At 43.1% G+C, this 18,716-nt stretch overlaps 1 protein-coding gene across 1 annotated transcript; it reads right to left on the bottom strand.

The window, feature by feature from the left end:
• Positions 1–377: 377 nt before the first annotated feature.
• LOC129095028 (solute carrier family 22 member 23) lies at positions 378–17,651 on the bottom strand. Its single transcript, XM_054603373.1, has 10 exons — positions 17,202–17,651; positions 15,275–15,378; positions 13,932–14,086; positions 5,121–5,307; positions 4,733–4,860; positions 3,781–3,883; positions 3,356–3,582; positions 2,812–2,844; positions 2,251–2,374; positions 378–1,298 (listed from the first exon to the last, which is right to left on the bottom strand). The coding sequence occupies exons 1-10, from the start codon at positions 17,649–17,651 to the stop codon at positions 878–880; spliced, it is 1,932 nt and encodes a 643-aa protein (XP_054459348.1). The 3' UTR covers positions 378–877.
• Positions 17,652–18,716: the final 1,065 nt, after the last annotated feature.

Here is an 18,716-nt window from a genome sequence, read left to right as displayed (position 1 = left end):
AAAGGAACAGAGCCATCATGATAAAGCCATTGAAATGCTGAGAAGCGTCATAAGACATACAGTGGCACACTGACTGGTCACTCTTATGCCCGTTCAACTCTCAGATTGTTTTTCAGCATTACCCTGCCGTCTCTACAGGCTACACACACAGTCTGCCAAGGTCTCCGGCTGTTAGTCACATCAGACAACCATCATACACCCACAACAACGACAGTAATGCTTTTTTTTAAAAATCAGTGTCTACACTGACCTCATCTCACTCTGAGGATAAAGTGCCACATTGGACTTCTAGTAGAGGGACAACAAATACAGAAAAAAGAAACATGTAAAACCATTTGTGCCCTTTCATGCAAAAAGAGTGGTAGTGGTTTAGCCAATCCCTGGATCTCCAACAAGTTGGCTGAAAATCACAAACACTTGATTGTGTCTCTGAGATTTAGTGCAAAAATAACTTTTAAAGAATTATAAGATGCAGTGAACGAGTCAAAACTGCAAACACGAGCACACGTTATATCAAAGCTAGTCAGCTCCAGTTGGCCTGCGTCTGCTTCTTCATTCTCGTCGGAGCGGACGGCAGTGAAAGAAAATCACCAACACCACTCAAGACTTTCATATTATTTAACACACACTGACTTCAGATAGACTTAGTCCAATATTTTTTTGGCAACTCCTGAATGAGTCATAGTCACTACAAACTACACAAATTTATTATCGTCACCGTCTCAAGGCTCACTGTTAAAAGTGTTCATCTGGTTCATCCGAAAGAATCTTTTTTCGTCCCTTAAAAGTTGTTTTTTTTACACAAGTTCAATAACCATTCAGTTCAGATTAATGCTAAAGCAACAATTAACACAATAGTAGACTATTGCTAGGATGCTCACACCCCGTTGGCTATGGCACGATTTCCAATCACCTCCCCACCAGTGGCCAGGGCGTACGAGGCCGGCACCGCTGCCAGAGCGGTCGCTGCTGCCACTGTAGCGCCCCCAGTGGTTGTGAGGTGTAACGGCGTGTCGTGGACGCGGGAGTAGTCACCATCGGTCTTGGCGAGAAGAAGGTGCTGCTCCCCTGGATGGAGCAGCGTCTGTCGGGTGAAGGTCTCTCCGTCGGCCAGGCTCTCCGGCAGTGGCTGGCCCCGCGGCTCGGGCAGCAGCAGCAGGCAGATGATGCACAGCAGGGTGCAGCAGGCGAAGATCACGTGGTGCAGGAAGTAGCCCTTCTGGTTGTGGAGCTCCATGATGGGTGCGGTGAGCATGCCGAACCCGGCGCTGGCCAGGACCAGACCCAGTCCTCCACCCCTGCAGGGAGAGCAGATTTGTTACCAAGGTAGTCCAACATCAGGGGCTCTTAAGGTATCAAATTAAGTGCTTGTTGAATCGTCGGTCAGGCTCCGACACTCACTAAACAAGCCTCTGATGCTGGTTTGGCCTTTTCGTTGGTTTTGTGACCTTTTGAAACTTCTCTGATTGTGGTGGCTCGATGTTGCATCACAGTTACTCATTCCTCATAATAATGGTATATTTTTTTGCCTTTCATTGGCTTGGCTATTGTCTACGGGAAAATTACTTTTCAGACTATACTTTAGGTCACCTTTGGCCAGTACTTTTTACGCACTAGCTCTTTTGAAGCATACTGAACCCTTGGTGAGTATTTTCTGACTCACCAGTCACCTCACCTGTCAGTCAAAACTGCACCACAAGATGGAGCTAATAAGCAGCATGAGAATAAGAGCTTTGTCCAAAGATTCCATACACTGCAACAATTCACAGTATGGACTATTCAGTAATTTGCCTAGTATACTGTTTTAGCAGGCAGTAAGCAAGAAATCAAATGTACTTCCCTGTCAATTAAAAGTACCAAATAGACAGCTAAATGGTTTTCCAAAGACTTCAGACATTTTTAGGGATGAAAAATAAAGGATAATGTGGTTGAATCTAAACATGTAAGTTTAACACAATACTCAAACCTTCTCCGAATTAGTATGTAGTACAACATTGAGACACAGAGTAGACATTCACTTCCTTTTCTAATAAATATTCATCACATTTTTCATTCAATAAAAAGTGGCCAATTTTGTGGAGAGTGTGTAGTGCACACATTTCACAGTTTGGACAATCAAATAAAAAGGCCCACAGTAGATAGTTCCCTAGGTAACTAGTAAGAAATGATTTTGGATACAGCCTGGAGCTCTCCTACTGCAGACGGCTCCCCTAAGTGTTGTATTTTGTGTTTATTGCCATCCAGCCTCACCTGATGACAGTAGGGGTGATTTCAGCACAAAAGAATATGCTGAGTGTGCTGACTGCGTGAGAGGAGAACATGCCGATGATGGAGAAAGCCACCGAGAATTTCCTGTTCAGAGTGTCTCGCAGAACTGTCCAGAAGAGGAAAAGAAAAATGTAAGTATACCAGAAACACCCAACATGAAACACAAAGGACCGCAAATTTAAACAAGCCAGGGGCATAAATGAGAGTGTGTATGTGAGGGATAATGTACAGTGAGGCCCTTCAGGGTTCACTTTGCAATAATGAACCTCTCGCTATACATTATCATGCTTATTACAAAAAAATATAAATATTTTATTGCTTCTGATAAAAAAAATCATCCTCTCGCTGTGTATTGAGATCAGAACTGCTTCCATAGCAACGGGCTGTTATTCATAGCAGAGCTCTGCTATAAAGAAATAACAGACCATAGAATTCCGTAATTGACCAATCAGAATCAACAAAGTTGTGTAATGAAAGACGTTATTGCACAGGGACCTTAAAATTAGACTATACATATCACAAAACAACAAACTGTAGTTGTACCTATGTCATGGCGAAGGCTGTACTTGCCGATCACTGGATTCCATGAGTGAGCGTTGGAGGGGAAAGAGGAGAACATGTTATTAGTTAGCACAAAGGGCAGCACAGTGCTGACTAACAACAAGCAGAAAGAAAAGAAAAAGCCCTCAGGGGAACTCTGAACAGTTTACCAGTGAAGCCTGAAATAATGACTTCTGTACTGCATATGTAGGTCAAAATAGGGAGAACTATAGTCTGTACAGTTTTAATGACAGAGGAATTCAAAATGTCCAACTCACTTTACTGTCAAATTACAACTTGCTGTTTTGCTTTCATACTTTTGCAATACAACAATTCACATAATTGTAGGTAATTAGCTAGCTAGCCAAATCTGATAAAAGATGCCATCAACAAAAGCTGTTTTTGTTTACTTCTGTCGTAAGTCAAAGACAAATTTTCCCAAAAAATTACACCCAATTTTGAGAGTTTTATCATTATAAACTGCAGTTGTAACCCTTGATTGCAAAGAGTATACAGTTGTAGCAATAAGTGTTGCAGGACTACTCACAGTTGAGCAAACCCAGCTGTAGCAGTGATGCCAGTGCTGTAATGATCATGAAGGTGAGCAGCCCCCCACGCCGACCCATCAACCCCACCGCGGGGCAAACCGCCAGGCAGGTCGCCACAGCGATGCCAGCCATCGTGTAATAGTCGGCGTGGCACAAAGCGGTAGGCTGGGCCTCTGGGTCCATCATACTGCGGGCGAAGCAGTGGTGGATCCCGTAACCTGTCAGCCTACAGAAAACATCAAAAAGACATGATCAGAAGGTGGTACCTGGGACATGCGTCTGCCATGGGGTTTACTATCACATACATATCCTCATCTTTCTCTGGAGGATGAGCTCATGTGTAATTCATGCTCTCTCAACACAAATGCTGTCGGTTTTGATTAAAAAAAATGGCACTGTACCAGCGCGTCCACGACACACTTACGAGTTGACACACAGCACCACAATGTTTTTCCACAGGTTCCTGGTACTCATCATCTTGACAATACAGGTCGGCTGGGGTTTCTTGTGCAGCTCCTGCTCCAGTTCTGGAAGGAAACATGAAACGCACACCTTGAGACCTTTCCTTGCAGAAGGTAATGAGAGGCAGGCCGCTAAGGGGCCCTTAACACAGAGAAGCTAATGTGCTCTGGGGCCTTAAGATGGATAGCACATCCCTTTGCTCACTCATCATCTGTCTGTCTGCTTTACCACCGGGAGAAGGCATGAACACCAAGGCAGGGGAGGAGCAGATGTCTAAGGTAAATCCTTTAAGGACTGCATGGTAGCAAGACAATTAGTTCACTTTTTCCATCACCAATTCATTGAGTAATTTATCAAGAAAAAAAATTCCCCCAAATAGACTAGTTCCTGCTTCTTAAATGTGATAATTTACCGTTTTGTTCTATTGATCGGACAAAACACGCAATTTGGAGACATGACATTGGGCTCTAAGAAATTGTGATGCGCAGTTTTAAATATTTCCTGGTGTCTATAATGAAATATTGAATCGCAGAACAGATTAAACTCAAATGAAAATAATCATTAGTGGCAGTCTCGCACAGAATTCAGACTTTTAAAAAAAACGTTTTTGATCTAAAGGAGCATGTATGTATGGCATGTATCGCATGTATGCGATTTCAAATGCATTTCATCATAAGAAACAGTTGGTGGCCGCTGCTTGGAAACTAAAGCATGTTTGCACATATGAACAGGGGTTCTTTGAGACTTTGTATGTGAGTCAGTGTCTCTGTGTTCATTGCATGTTCATTTCATCACACACAAGACAGGGGTGCAACATAACACGTTTGACAATGTGAAATAATTTGCATAATGAATTGAATAAAGCCAAAGGGAGTAAAGATTCAGGATCATTCGTCTTGTTTAATTCCCCTCACCTGCCAGAACTCCATTGGGCTCGGTTGTCATGTTAACCTGGTTCTTCTTGGCGATACGCAGCATCATGGTTTTGGACCGCCTATAGTGCTGGGTGGCCAGCAACCAGCGCAACGACTCTGGAAAAAGCCTGATGAGTGAGAGAAAGAGAGGAATGGGAAGGACATGGAAGAGAAGGATGAGAACAGATTTGTAAGAGCAAGAAGAAGAAACCGACAGAAATGGGGGAAGAAGGAAAACAATAGAAGAAAGAGAGTATTGTTTGTAAGTTGAAGCAGAGGCTGCACAGTACTGTGAGGTGCAGTGTGTACTGTACAAGCCATCGCCTGGCTCAGTGAGGGAAGAATCTGACCCCCCCTGCTGTGGGTTTCCTCAGAGGGCGGGACTCACCAGACGTAGGGCAGCATCAGAACGAAAGGGCTGATTATGACAATCTGCAGGACCTGCCAGTCATCACGGTCCGGCCAATTGCGGCACAGAGCGGCCACCCCTGGCATCAGTAGCTGGCCGGCCACCATCAGAAAACTGGCCACCATGGTCATTGAAAAACGCCAGGCTGGTAAACAAAGCTCGATCCCTAAAAAGAAGAGACGGAGAGAGGAGAGAAAGAGGAAGATTTAGTTTCACATAAAACATAGATTCTTGTAGTTTAAATTATCTCTAATCTGCATGTGTGTGGATTATGATTACTGCATAAAGTAAGCTGCAGCCTTAATGGTCTGGAAGACGGTGATGCATGTGTTTGTTTAATGGTGGGGCCAAGTCCTGAATTTCCTCTCTGAATTATTGAGGACTCCTATTACTGATCCTTCCCATGAGAACACACTAGTTTAACACCAGACCGCTTTATAAACTTAGGATGGACTACACGTCAATGCTTTCGAGAGGGTTCAGCTGCTCGGTGAGCGTTTCACTGTAACCGTCCCTTAATATCCCCCCCCCCCTCATTCCCTTCCCTAGCGCCTGTAATATGGTACAGTCCAGATGGCCTGGCCCATATGGCAAGGTTCTTTTCAAGGTGACCATTGTGGGAGGGAGGGGGAGCGAGGGAGACTCACTAACCTGGCCTCATGTACCATCCCTTGTTATTGTGGAGAAGAAAAATAAGAGGGGGAGGAAAGGGAAGGGAGAAAGTAGGAAGACAGGAGCAGAATACAAATTGCTTTTCCCCACCAAAGGACATGCAAAAGTCCCTCCATTCATCAGTTGAATCACCAGTGGAATGATAATAAAGACTGGCAAGAGGGAGGCAGAGAGACGGGTAAAAGCATGCAGAGAGAGGCGAAGGAAAAGAAAAAACAAAGAAAGAGACAGAGAGATAAATCTGATTTTCAGAGAAGAGAAAGACAGGAAAATCATTCAGTTAGAACACAAGGCAGGAGGAACAAGATAAAGGTAGTACTGGGAATCCCTTCATCTCTGTTCTCTAAAGCCAGAGACAGACAGTTTTAGAGTCAATATCTGCAAAAACCCTCCCTGCAGGAACCAAAACAAATGAAGGAAATTACACTGACCCATAATCCTTAACCTGCTTTACCTCTCTTCACCCTGTCTTTATGCATCAAAGGAGAAACCACAATGTAAAGATTCCCCAAGACTCACACTCATTCTTTTTACTTAAAGAATAATTAAAATGTTGATACAACCCAACAGTGGCACCATGTTACTTAAACCACTTTGTTGGAATTAAACTGGAAGGAAATGCTACTGAAATGTCAATAATAGTCTCTCACTGCATTGCTGGAAAACTGTACTACCACATATGGTAGGTCAAAGGGACAACCCAGGAAGTCTGGTCTGTTAACTGTGAGTAATGTTTTGAGAAATAATTTCACAGTTTCATTGTTGCATTCTCTTCAAATTCCCAACTTCAATTCAAGTATTCAAGGTTTTATAATATTACAATACAGGATTGCACAAAGAAATGCAGTTGTGGCCCCCTCCACTTTACACACACAGAAAATGTTTTTACAAATTATTAAAAATATTTAAATTACAAGAGAATATAAACAATAAAGTGGGCAATGACACGCAGTGTCAATCACAAGCTGTAAAATGAACAGAGCAAACTTTTTCATTTTACAGCTAAACAGAAAACTGAAATATGTTTCTGAATATAAACAGAGTTTTATTTCATATTTGATCAGTTCTGTGTAGTTAGACAGTTTTATTGATTCACAGGCTTCACCAGCAGTGATCTAGTTGGGTTAGACAGTTCTTGGCTCTGATTGGTTGTTTACTGCGTGTGCGCTGGAATCATGCAAATGCCATTAGGAGCACTAAAAAGAGGCAGAGGAACCTGTTTTTGTTCACAGATTACCTGTGTTATACACTTAACTGTTTTATAAAAGAAATACTTTTTGTTATATTTGCTCAAATTTAAATAGTACTTAAAGCTCTCAGAATAATGTAATGGAGCAAAATGTTCAATATTGCCCTCCGAAATGTAGAGGCAAGAATAAAGTAGCATAAAATGAAAGTGCTGTTGTACAATTGAAGTACCTTAAAATCAACAGTGTTTCTGTGGTACCGCTGTCCACAGCAGTCAATAGTCATGGATCAGACAGAGCCACACGGACACACAGACTAGACATAAACTGTACCTTGGCAAAAGCAATGCATCTCTAAGCCTACCACACAAAACAAAAACCACTCCCCAACTCTCTGGGGAGGTTTCTGAATCCCGCTGACTCTACTGGGATATCAACACACACACACACACACACACACACACACACACACACACACACACACACACACACACACACACACACACACACACACACACACACACACACACACACACACACACACACACACACACTCGCTGGCAAGGAGCTTTTGTTCCTGCTGAGGGGGAGAATGGTTCTCCTTGTGCTGATTATCTCACTGCCCCCCCTGTGGGCTGATCTGTCCTCACCCCCCTCCTGGCAACTCTTCCCTCTCGCTCATCAGGGCTGAAGTGGCTCCCTCACCCTTTGTAATGCCACCATCCCCCACTTTTACCCTCCTTACCCCCTCCTGCTCCCCTCCTCTTCCTTTCATTGAGCAGTTCTCCACTGTCCTTGCATCTGAACAGTTGCAGAAGGGAGTGGGAAACAAAAAAAACTATAATAGAAGAAAGGGAGGCTAAAAACAAAGAGAAGGCAACAAAAAAGCAGCTGGTCTAATGGCCGAACTAATCTTTGATGACAAATGGCTGACAGAGCCACCACACTCACCCTGTGTTGTCTGCTGCTCCCTTGCTAACCTTGCCTGGGGCATGAGAACAGGGCGCAGAGACAATTGGCTTTCTAACAGCATGAGTTCAGAGCAAGAACCACAGTCTGTTTGTGTGTGATGTAGATGTAGATGTGTAGGGAGGGTGCAGGTGGTGATATGCACTTTAGATTTGGGGAGAGGGAGAAATGTAGTAATGGACAATGTATCAATAGGTCGACCTACAGAAAATTAATTATTGACAATATGATAATAATTTTATTGTTTAAGTAATTTATAGTCACAAGGCCAACTGACCTACTGCATTGACAAACATTGCCATCATTTGAGATTTGGACCGATAGTCACACTAAAGCAATTTGAAGACATCGCCTTAGGTTACTGGAACGTTATAGACTAAATAAAATGTAAACGAATGAAAATAATCCTCTGCTGCTGCCTTAGGTGGATGACTTCACACAGAGGCAGGGATAAGAAACAGATAGGATGTTTGACAAGGGCACGGCATGACAGGACAGTACATCTCCCCAGCTGAGTCAGCAGTAGTGGTCCTTGTAGCTCATAACACACACACACACACACACACACACACACACACACACACACACACACACACACACACACACACACACACACACACACACACACACACACACACACACACACACACACACACACACACACATATATACTGCATGTCTCTGTCATTACCTGCACGTCTCTGAGGAGCAGAGACAGAGACAGAGACAAAGATATTAACCTTATCTCACCGGTGTAAAAGCAACTGCAGCCTAATTCCTTTGGGTCCATGCAAAACCTTGCTCACTGAAATCCTCTCTCTGAGCACCACATGCCCACTCCCTGTAGGCCTTGAAAAGTGGCTCTGAAATGTTTTGCAGCTTGCTACAGCAGCTCCTGTCAGCTGGGATTCACAGGGTGCACACTGCTGAATTTGAATGTCGACACAATTTTGTGAGAAAAACAAACCAAGACCTATATAGAAACTTTTTAAATGACTCCCGAAGCACTATCTGTTCGTACAGACCCATAACTCAGTGTTTTGCACAAAGTTCAAGTAAAATGTGTTTCTGAACAAATGGCAGGTTTTTCAAGGTCAAAACTCATGTCTGTCAGCATTCAAGTCTAAGTAAGCTTACACTCAGACCTAGTTCATTTGAATGAGGCCAGTCCATCTGCCAACGCAGAAAGAAAAAGATTGTGCCAATCATCCTGAAAAAATGTTGAACCTAGCTAAACTGTATCCAGAGCGTAATGCAAACATCACCCAGCAAGACTGTGCAGCTGCCAATCAAACATGTACACAATAACATTAATGCCATATTTATCTGATGATAATCACAACGGAAGATAAAACAATAGCTGCTGTAATAACTTCAAGAAAACTAAAATCCTTCGCCATTACGTTATAAACCGCTGCAGTTTTCTGGTGTTGTAGAAACCTTCAAACTCATGAATTGAACACTTAAACTGGACTTCTTGAATCATATTTCACTGTCTTACTGGTCTCACTTTGACTGAGCCCTTGTCTCAAATCTATAGCTCCGTTGTTGCTCCACAACGAAGCCAAATACAGTACTTCTGCGTCACATTGTGACCTGCTCGGAGCTCTGGAGCTCCAGATGAAGTTAGACATTTTTACATTTTGCCTGCTATGAAGGAGCAGCTTTAAAAGCCAACAGAGGCTGAGTATTTAACACTCAAATTTCAGGGCAGTATTCCTTAAGGGTTTGTCTTTAAACACTGTCTTGCCCAAACAGCACTTGTATTAATATGATAATATTTTCCAGATGAATTTGGATAATGGGCAGAAAAACAAGGCAAAGGGTACGAGGAGACGGAAAGCTCTTTCCTCGTGGCTCCCAGGCGACGTTCATTAGGTACGTGCTAAATTACAAACTAATAAACCCTGAATGCAGGATTGGTGCAACAACCAGATATGAACACAACACACAAAAAAACACATTTACATTAGCAGCGCAAACTAAAGCTTCTGCTGGCAGCTCCAGTGGTATTTATTTTTCTCTGCGTGCTGCAGAGAGATAAACGAACGATGACAGATTTCAAATGGGCCTCGAGAAAATGAGAAAGTGAGAGTAATGAAATGGTAGTGAGAGAGAGCAGGAGGAGGAGGAGGAGGAGGAGGAGGATGGGATGAATGGGGCAGAGGAGAGTCGAGGGAAGCATGGAGTAAAAATGGAAAAGGCCAGAGAGCTGCTGGATTTAGAAATAGAAAGTCAGCGCTGCATTCACAATGACAGAGGGTGAGAGGAGGCAGACAGAAAGAGTATTTCTTTATAGAGCTGGGCACGATAAGATGGAGCAGTGCAATGTGCTAGTAAACATTCAATCATCCATTATCAGTATATGTGTGCTACACGCAATTTTCTCTATCTGATATGCTTAATGCTGTAGTCTATTAAACGTTCTGCAGTTTTAGTCATTAAAGTGCTGTCTTTCAGCTTTAATTTGAGGGTTTTACATCCATTATGGGTGTTAGCATCTGTCTCTTTTTTAGCACAACACTGCAGGATAACGATACTTAACATACAGACGAGGATTATTTAAGGACAAACGGTAACATGTTTTTGACTGGCCAAGGTCGGTCACAAGACCTCACTCCAATTGATAATGTGTTTCACCTGCTGGAGACCAGATGGAAGGCAGAAAACCTTGAAACGAGCAAAGCATGCAGCGTAAGAACAGGCCTGGAAAATCCCTCGTTGCACAAGGGAACTGTGTGAGCACCCAACCATGGTAAGTACAGTGGATCAATGCTGACCAAGGAGGTTTATTTGTGGACTGTGATGGATGTTTTCTCTACCAAATAAGATTTGCTAATCTGCTGGCTTGCTTTCAACCTGTGTGATTGTCTGACTACTCATGTTTCTTGCCCTGTAGGACTTTGTTTTAATGATGTTGCAGCATTTCTAGATCTCAGCCAAGATCTTACAGCCATACAACCCTGAGCACGCCCTGATCTCTGACCTATTGATGGAGTTGGCCATGGTTAGTACTTGGATAGCAGACTGTAAGCTAAGTGAGTACAGCCTTCTTCTTATTATTTAAAACTCCTAAAATAGTTTACATAAACTTTGATATCCGTTTAAATTTGACAACTTTATTTAAGTGTATCATTCTTGTCCAGTCACTTTTCGCCCCTTAAAACTGAGAGGCTATGTCTAAAAAGAATACACTTCCTACATTATTCATCTGACGTGGATGTTAACACTCCTTGATACATTTACTCAAATATTGTACTTAAGTGCAATTTTGAAGTGCTTATACTACTTGAGTATTTCAATGTTATGCTACTTTATACCTCCACTCTATCTCAGAGGGAAATATTATACTTTTTAGTTCACTACATTTTTCTGATAGCTGGAGTTACTTTACAGATTCAGATTTTACAAACAAAATGTGAGATTAATTTATAAAATATATGATCTGCAATGGATTTAGCTGTCCACTAAGATAATAAGTAGTTAAAATGTGTTCCACCAGTTTTGCTACTTTTACTTTAGTAAAAGATATGAGTACTTATTCCACCACTGCTTGTTTGTATGTTTTGGATCACTGTCCTCCAAAATCGGGTAAAATCATGGGACTGTGTTTAAAAAGAGCTGCGAGTCAAATATGGTGTGAAGAACCTTCAAATTAAAGCCTGAAGCAACCTCATAGCTATTTTTAACATCTCAAATCTAATGTACTGGACCGCAGAGATAACACAACAAAACAATGTGTCACTGCCAAAACACTGATGGACTGCACCGTTTCTATCCTGCAGGGTTACTGCTGTACCCCTCTTGGCAAGCAATAACAGCAGAAACCATGGACAGTGATGAAGTATTTCCTATTCCACTCTGCATCTGTGTTGGTTTAATTTGGAATAATGAAAAATTGCAAAGTGGGTGGCATTTCCCCACAGCTCGTGTGTTAGTACAGTATGTATTCAGCCTTTGAGGATGTGTTTATTGGAGGCTTCAAATGTGTGTGCTGTTATTCTACATGTCTTTTTACTGCTAATGGGACGGCAGTGTCTGTTATCTTTGAGTTTACTTCAAAGCGACTCGTTCGGTGTCGGAGAGCCGACTGTTCCTCCTACTGTATTCATCTACACCTCACGCAACCAACAAACACCTCACACAAACACGTTTTTTGTTGCACTTCAAAGTGCATGCATACAATCTGTTCTCTCACACCAACAGCAGAGACACTCAACACACACACGGTCACTTATCCCATCATTGTCAACATTGAGCAGGCAAACAAGTGACATATAGAAACATTTCCTCCCATTACAGATATTCTCACTGAGTGTGACATGAATGAGCAGAGACTTATCAGATTCACACAGAAGCAAATTAAGTTGTCAGCTCTCTCAAATAAATATCTAAATATGTAATACTTTTAATAATGCACAGCAGCGGAAGTATTTCGGCCTTAGGCTTTCCTTTAGAGTCTCTGAGACATTTGTGGGTGTAACTTCTCTTAAACAGCAGCCAGGAACCTGCTGGTGATTACCAACCAGCTGATACAGATCATCAAAAAATCTTTACCATAAACCATGTTTCTTCCTTTTTCTCCCAGGGAGTTTTTCCACAGAAGGGACAAATTTGTAATTTGTGATTCTGCTATATGAATTACTCTCAGGAGAAATTAAATAGCTTTCAGCCGGTTTGGTGTCACCTTGGTCATTGGATATTATGCAGAGCCACAGAAGGGACATAATGTATGATTAAAGATGTGGACGGAAAAAAGACCTACTTTTGTGCTCTCATACATTTTTGCTAAATCTCTGCAACACTCTGCACAACAACCCTTAAGCATTGAAACAATTAATTGTTAAATTAGCTTGAAGGTACTGTAATTTGGCATAATTTGTCATAAACATACTCACTCATTGAAATCCCTCAAGGGTTGAATTCCCTGTTAGCTGCTGCTCCACTAGCTCTTTGAGCATCTTACTATCTATATTCCCTATAAAACATATTAGTTTCTACAAGGGCAATTGCTATAACTTCTTAGGTTTATAGTGATTTTAATAATGTTCAATACATACAAAAACCTACAGCTCCCAAAACATTTTATCACCATGGCAATGCGTGAAATATATAATCGGAACTGTTAGTTTCTCCCTCATTCATAATATCCAACGCTGTATTCCTGTGTCATCTGTCCAGATGTTTAGCTGTAACATCTGATGACAAAAACAAGTCCATGGCCCTACATGTTCTGCCGCGGTTATCAGCCATGAACATTTGACTGCCCTCAATCTGTGGAGCTGCTAATGTTTACCCCGCAAAGTTCCTAATTGTTCTCTGTCTAGTACATAAACACTATAATATGCGTTATTATAAAGTACAGAGGCTGTGTGAGTATACAGTACAGGTCAGGGAAGTTATGTTGCCAACAGAGTAACTGGACAGTGGACATTTCAGTCTCAAAATATCTTGCACCAGATTCAGCTAAAAGCTCATTTCCATTTGTTGTTTTTACAGTCCACCTCCTTCTTTCAAGATAAAGACGTGTTAAATGTCTCGCCAAACAAATATTGGAGACTTATAACTAAAAGACTGGAAATTTTAATCAAAAAAAAACTTTTAAAGAGGCAGAAGTAAGGTATAGCCACCCAAAATATCACTTCAAAAAAGAGAGCAGTTATATGACAATATTCAAGGTGAAAACATTAATTATGTGAGGATGGAGTTATTGGGATTTCTGGTAAATTTGCATATAATAATATAATTCTCACAAGTTTTGTAAGAAAACGCAAAAGAAGGTATTTCGTGGACTCATCAATTGCTAACGTCACTTTCAGGGATCCATATGTACCATTCGGGCATTAATGAGTCGATTAAATAAACATAATAAATGTCAGAGCATGAATAAGGGAAATACAGGAGCAGGGAAAGCAGAAATAAAAAAGCAGAGGAGCAGGAGGAGGCGACAGCATGTACTTACTGAGCACGTAGAGGGAGAGAGCGAGGCCCGCCAAGCAGAAACCCTCAAAGAAGCGCAAGGTGCTGAACATGGTGACGTTTACAGAGAAGGCAACACTCAGACCAAACACCAGCATGAAAAGCACCGAGAGAATCAAGACCGGGTGCCGACCAAACCTTTAGAAATCAGAGAGAAGCGAGAAAGACGTAGCAAAGTGTTTAATAGCTGTCACAAACGGAGAAAAGGAGCTTTTGCTGTGAAATGATCATTCCAGTCATTGTTTGCTTCAGACTCTGTGGACTTCTCGATTGAAGGGGGGTCAGTGGGTCATGGGTCAGGTCAGAGACATTTCTTTACATTGTTTCCATGGTTACTGATCCCAAACACAATATGGGGGGGGGTTTTCCCACGAGGCAACCAAAGTGGTTCACAGGCTGCAGACACAACCACAGTGAATTTAATCGATAACAGCGTGGCAGCCAATTACAAATAAACATATTTTCTTACTTAGCCATGCAGATAGATTTTGTTTTAATATTCAGTGTTGTGAGATTTTGTTTGTGGTGCTCACGACTATTAAAAAAAACATTTCAATAATTTAGTAGCAACATTTCTGTCTGAAAACAATCTCCTTAGAACTACTGGAAGGTTTCATCAGAACAACTTTCTACTGAAGAAATTGACTGTAAGATCGGTGGGTTATCCAGACTGATCGGGACAGTGGAAAAAAGTAACGACGAGTTGTTAGCCCCACTAGGAGCGTGGCTTTAACGATGGCAATGTCGGTCGCCCAATCGATCCAGGCTGAAATATGTCAACAGATATTAGATGGATTGCCATTAATATTAATTCACATATTCATAAACCCAAGAGAGACTCTTTGATGATCTGACATTTCCTCTAGTGCCATTAGCAGCTCAATGTTTTTACTTATCCGGTTAAATATATACACAACTACGACATGTATTGGCACAAAACTTTTGATTCAGAATGAAATGTCTCAGAAACTATTGGATGTATTCCCAAGAAATGTTGTACAGACCTACCTGTCCACCAAAGGATGAATCTATGTCCAATTCTTTGGTTTATGACCTAATAACTGCAAAACTGAAAACTGATGATTCAAAGTTTTAAGCATAAAAACAAAAGTGCATCCAACTGCATTGTTTTGTTATGGAGGCAGAAGTATTAGAGACCAATATCTTAACCTACACGAATAAAACCAAAACTATCTTCACAGTTAGATTTGAGTATAGGTTTAAGGTAGAAAATAAGTTTTTTGAAGCTTGGAGGAATAGATCTTTTAGGGTCTACTAACAGAAACGGTAAAGAAGCACAAAACAGACATAAAAGAGGCAGCTTACCAGTCAGCCATGACACCCATCACTAGGTAGCCAAATATGGAGCCCACCAGCAAAGAGAACTTGGCAATGTGCACCTTCCAGGCTGAGTCACACACCAGGTTCCACTGAAACGAGAGACAAAACACAGAGAGAGGAATATTAGTGCACTTTTCAGAGAAAACCACCCGCAACAAGATAAAAGGGAATTAAACATCAGCAGCTGAGAAGTTTTAATCTGAAAGCTGCACAGAAAAACAAAGAAATGTGGGGTTTTCTCATCAGAAGTTCTTCAAACTGTCTGACTCACTGTTTTGATAATTCAGGAAGGTTGATGAGTGTGCAAACATGCTGCAAACGCTTTTGAAATATTAAAATGTGCATCTCGAAGGAAAATAATGAGAAATCCTTTGAGAGAGAGAGAGAGAGGGCTGCATGTGTGTGAATGTGGGCGCGTGTCTATAAAACAGAAATCAATAGCTTTCCACTCTTTCAACTAAAGCCCCTGGGTCAGTCCACACACAAACCGCCGCAGCGTCTGAAACTCAGCCAAGGACACATGTGGAATCACGATGTGTTCTCATATTTGTGCACGACCCTGAAAGGTATCGGCAAGAGCGTAGAAGAGCCATTCAGCTGTGTGTGGAAAAAAAGCGTTGGTGTTTAACAATGATTTACAGAACTCCATGCTGGGCCCCCGACTGTGCAGAGGAGCAGAGAAGCAGATGATTATTGGTTATGACTGATGATTTGGGTTATGAAAGGGCCGGTGGTGATGTGGAGAATTCAGTCAGTATGGGATTATTACATACGGGCCATTAGCACCAGTGTTATTTAAGAAAACAGATATCAGTCATGCACCAAGGCCAGAACTGAGTGGAAACTCGACGCTGCTGTTTATCGACTTTTAGTGGAATGGCACCTTGATGATATGACCATATGGTTTTTATCATGTTACAAAATGCTGTTGGGTAAATCAGATTCAAAGCAAAGCTCCATTATTAAAGATATGTGTTTTACACAAGTGCATGGCAGGATTTACTAGCTTTGGGTCCCAGGGGCCCCGTTCCTTCCAGTCTCTCTACAACATGTAGGCTAGAGGTTTCCTTTAGGCCCCAGATTGGCTCTGCTGTGATGTGATTAAATACATAGTTTTAACTATTAAAATATTAGCACAAAATGGAAATAAAAAAGGTTTTGAAACTGGAATTTGTCTCTTTCAAAACAGGGTTTCACGGTTTGGTTATGGTACAAGAAGTATTATGTCAGTGCTGTAGCGTGGCATATTCCCAAATAAATGCCCAATTAAATCAACTCAAACCAACCCACAGTAAATCTGGAGCTCTGGGCAAAAATGTAAAGATTTTAGATTGATATATTGACATCATTAAATACAGTTACTTCTTCAATGTCATTATGAATGTCAGTGTCTCCGTTATTGCTTACATTCAATAAGTCAAGGCAGTATAGAGGGAAAAGGGCACATCTGTGCATCCCGGGTTCTCTGGCGCTGGTTTCCCCACTCTGTGTGATGTCATAACAACAGTGCAGCCCTGAACTGAACAACACTTTGGTTATTTCATAAAGGATTTGGTATTAATTAACCATATTATGATTGTCTTACTAATCATATGTTACTGACTTCTCAGAGTTTAACACACACACACACACACACACACACACACACACACACACACACACACACACACACACACACACACACACACACACACATACACTCATCCCTCATATTGAGGCCAGTGGGTAACTTGTCAATAGGCTGTGTTAGTACTTGTCTATCAGCCTCTGCTCTGCTCTAAACTGAGAGTGGCAGTGGTGATGAAGACCCAGGGTGGTGAGGATGATGATGATGATGATGGTGATGGTGAACAGAGAGCTGTCTTCTCTGCCTGAGATAACACTGTGGATCTATCTGGAGCTCAGTCGTTACCTTGGTAACCACATTCTGACTAAGTCCCGTGTGCAGCTCCAGCCTCCACTCCTTGCAGTCGCACAGCACCCCGCCCCGCCGCCGCCGCCGCCGCCGTACCCCCCTCGGTGCCGTACCCCCCTCGGTGCCGTTGACTTTGAGTTGCAGTGCCGGCGCGCCACCGGTGAGCGGCGGGGCTGCAGAGGTCCAGTTACTGTCGTTGGTGAGGGGTCGCACACACGTCCCATTGGGCTGAGCCAGTAGGAAATAATCCGAAAACTGACTAAAGCCGATGAACAATGCCGGTATCCAGGTCAGGACCACCAGCTGCTTCTGATGTTTCCCAAACCCCCCCAGAGACGGCAGGACCAAGCCGTCGATGTGCGGCAGCAGCCGGGGCACTGGGTGCTCCAGAGGGGTGAAGCCGTTCTCGGGCGGGTGGTCCTGCGCCTCCGTCCGGCCGGCTGCCATCGCGGCCCGGCCACAAAGAGCAGCAGCTGGGCGCCCCCTGCTCTGTGTCTGCGTTAAGCCCTCGGACACAAAGGAAGCCCACAGCGCAGATAAACCCTGTGTGTAGCCAACAAAAGCACGGTCCAAAAAATAGGGGGGGTCTCCGTTCCGTGAGGGCGTGCAGAGGCACCAAATCACCGAGCAGTCGTCTTCATGGCGAGGGGGTCTGAAGCGACCAGGGGATGTCCGAGTGGAGGAGCTGTGTCAGGAGGAGAGAGCTCTGGAGAGGCTCCCGGGGAGGAGTGGACGCGGACGGATAGGCATGCTCACCAGCACGGGCTTTGTCTTCCATGAGTACAGCTCCTACAGCGAGATCCATCCATGGGAGGCTGAAGTGGACCAGGCCTGCTGGTATAGTGTAGAAGTAGAATATGGGGCTACATCCACACTGGGATCCTGTTAAACATCTGCTGATCCTTCATCCATGAGCGCCACAGGTCTCATACCTGCCCAAACGGTGTCCTCCCGGAGGTGCGCATCACTTGGGCTTCTCAAGTCTCAGAATACCCGTCAGGTCAGGTCATCACCGGTCCACTCAGACCGGTGTTGGGTTCAGAGACGTGGTGAGAATACGGTGCTCGGAATGTCGCCGTCTAGTCAATGGGACGCGGTGCTAAAGTGGCGCTGGGAGCGGAGATGGGGGGGGGGGGGGGGGGGGGGGGGGGGACGGCGACCAAGCCCCGCCCCCTCGGTCGCGCTATGCGCTGCGATTGGAGAGCCTTCAAAGGGCGACTGCACCACTGACGGGCATCTGCAGGCAACAATGATCCCCTTTGTGCAGCTTCTGCCCTCTCCACCAAATATGAAGCTTGTTTTGATTCAACCATTCACGTTTCCCGTCAACACAACATGATAAATCGGTGATAATCGGGTTTTTTTGTTTTTGTTTAATAGTGCTGCGTTTACTGACCGTCCCACGGAGGTTTTACGTCATGCGCTTTTTTTTTTTTTTTTCTTCCACAAGCGACATATAAATAGGCAATGTTAGTGACTGGTTTGAGGAGACAATAGGAGGATGTCAGTGGT

Source organism: Anoplopoma fimbria, chromosome 8 (assembly GCF_027596085.1).
Source record: "Anoplopoma fimbria isolate UVic2021 breed Golden Eagle Sablefish chromosome 8, Afim_UVic_2022, whole genome shotgun sequence".
In the NCBI taxonomy this organism is placed as follows: Eukaryota; Metazoa; Chordata; class Actinopteri; order Perciformes; family Anoplopomatidae; genus Anoplopoma; species Anoplopoma fimbria.
Note: the sequence above shows the minus strand (reverse complement) of the source record. Positions and strands in the feature narration are given on the sequence as shown.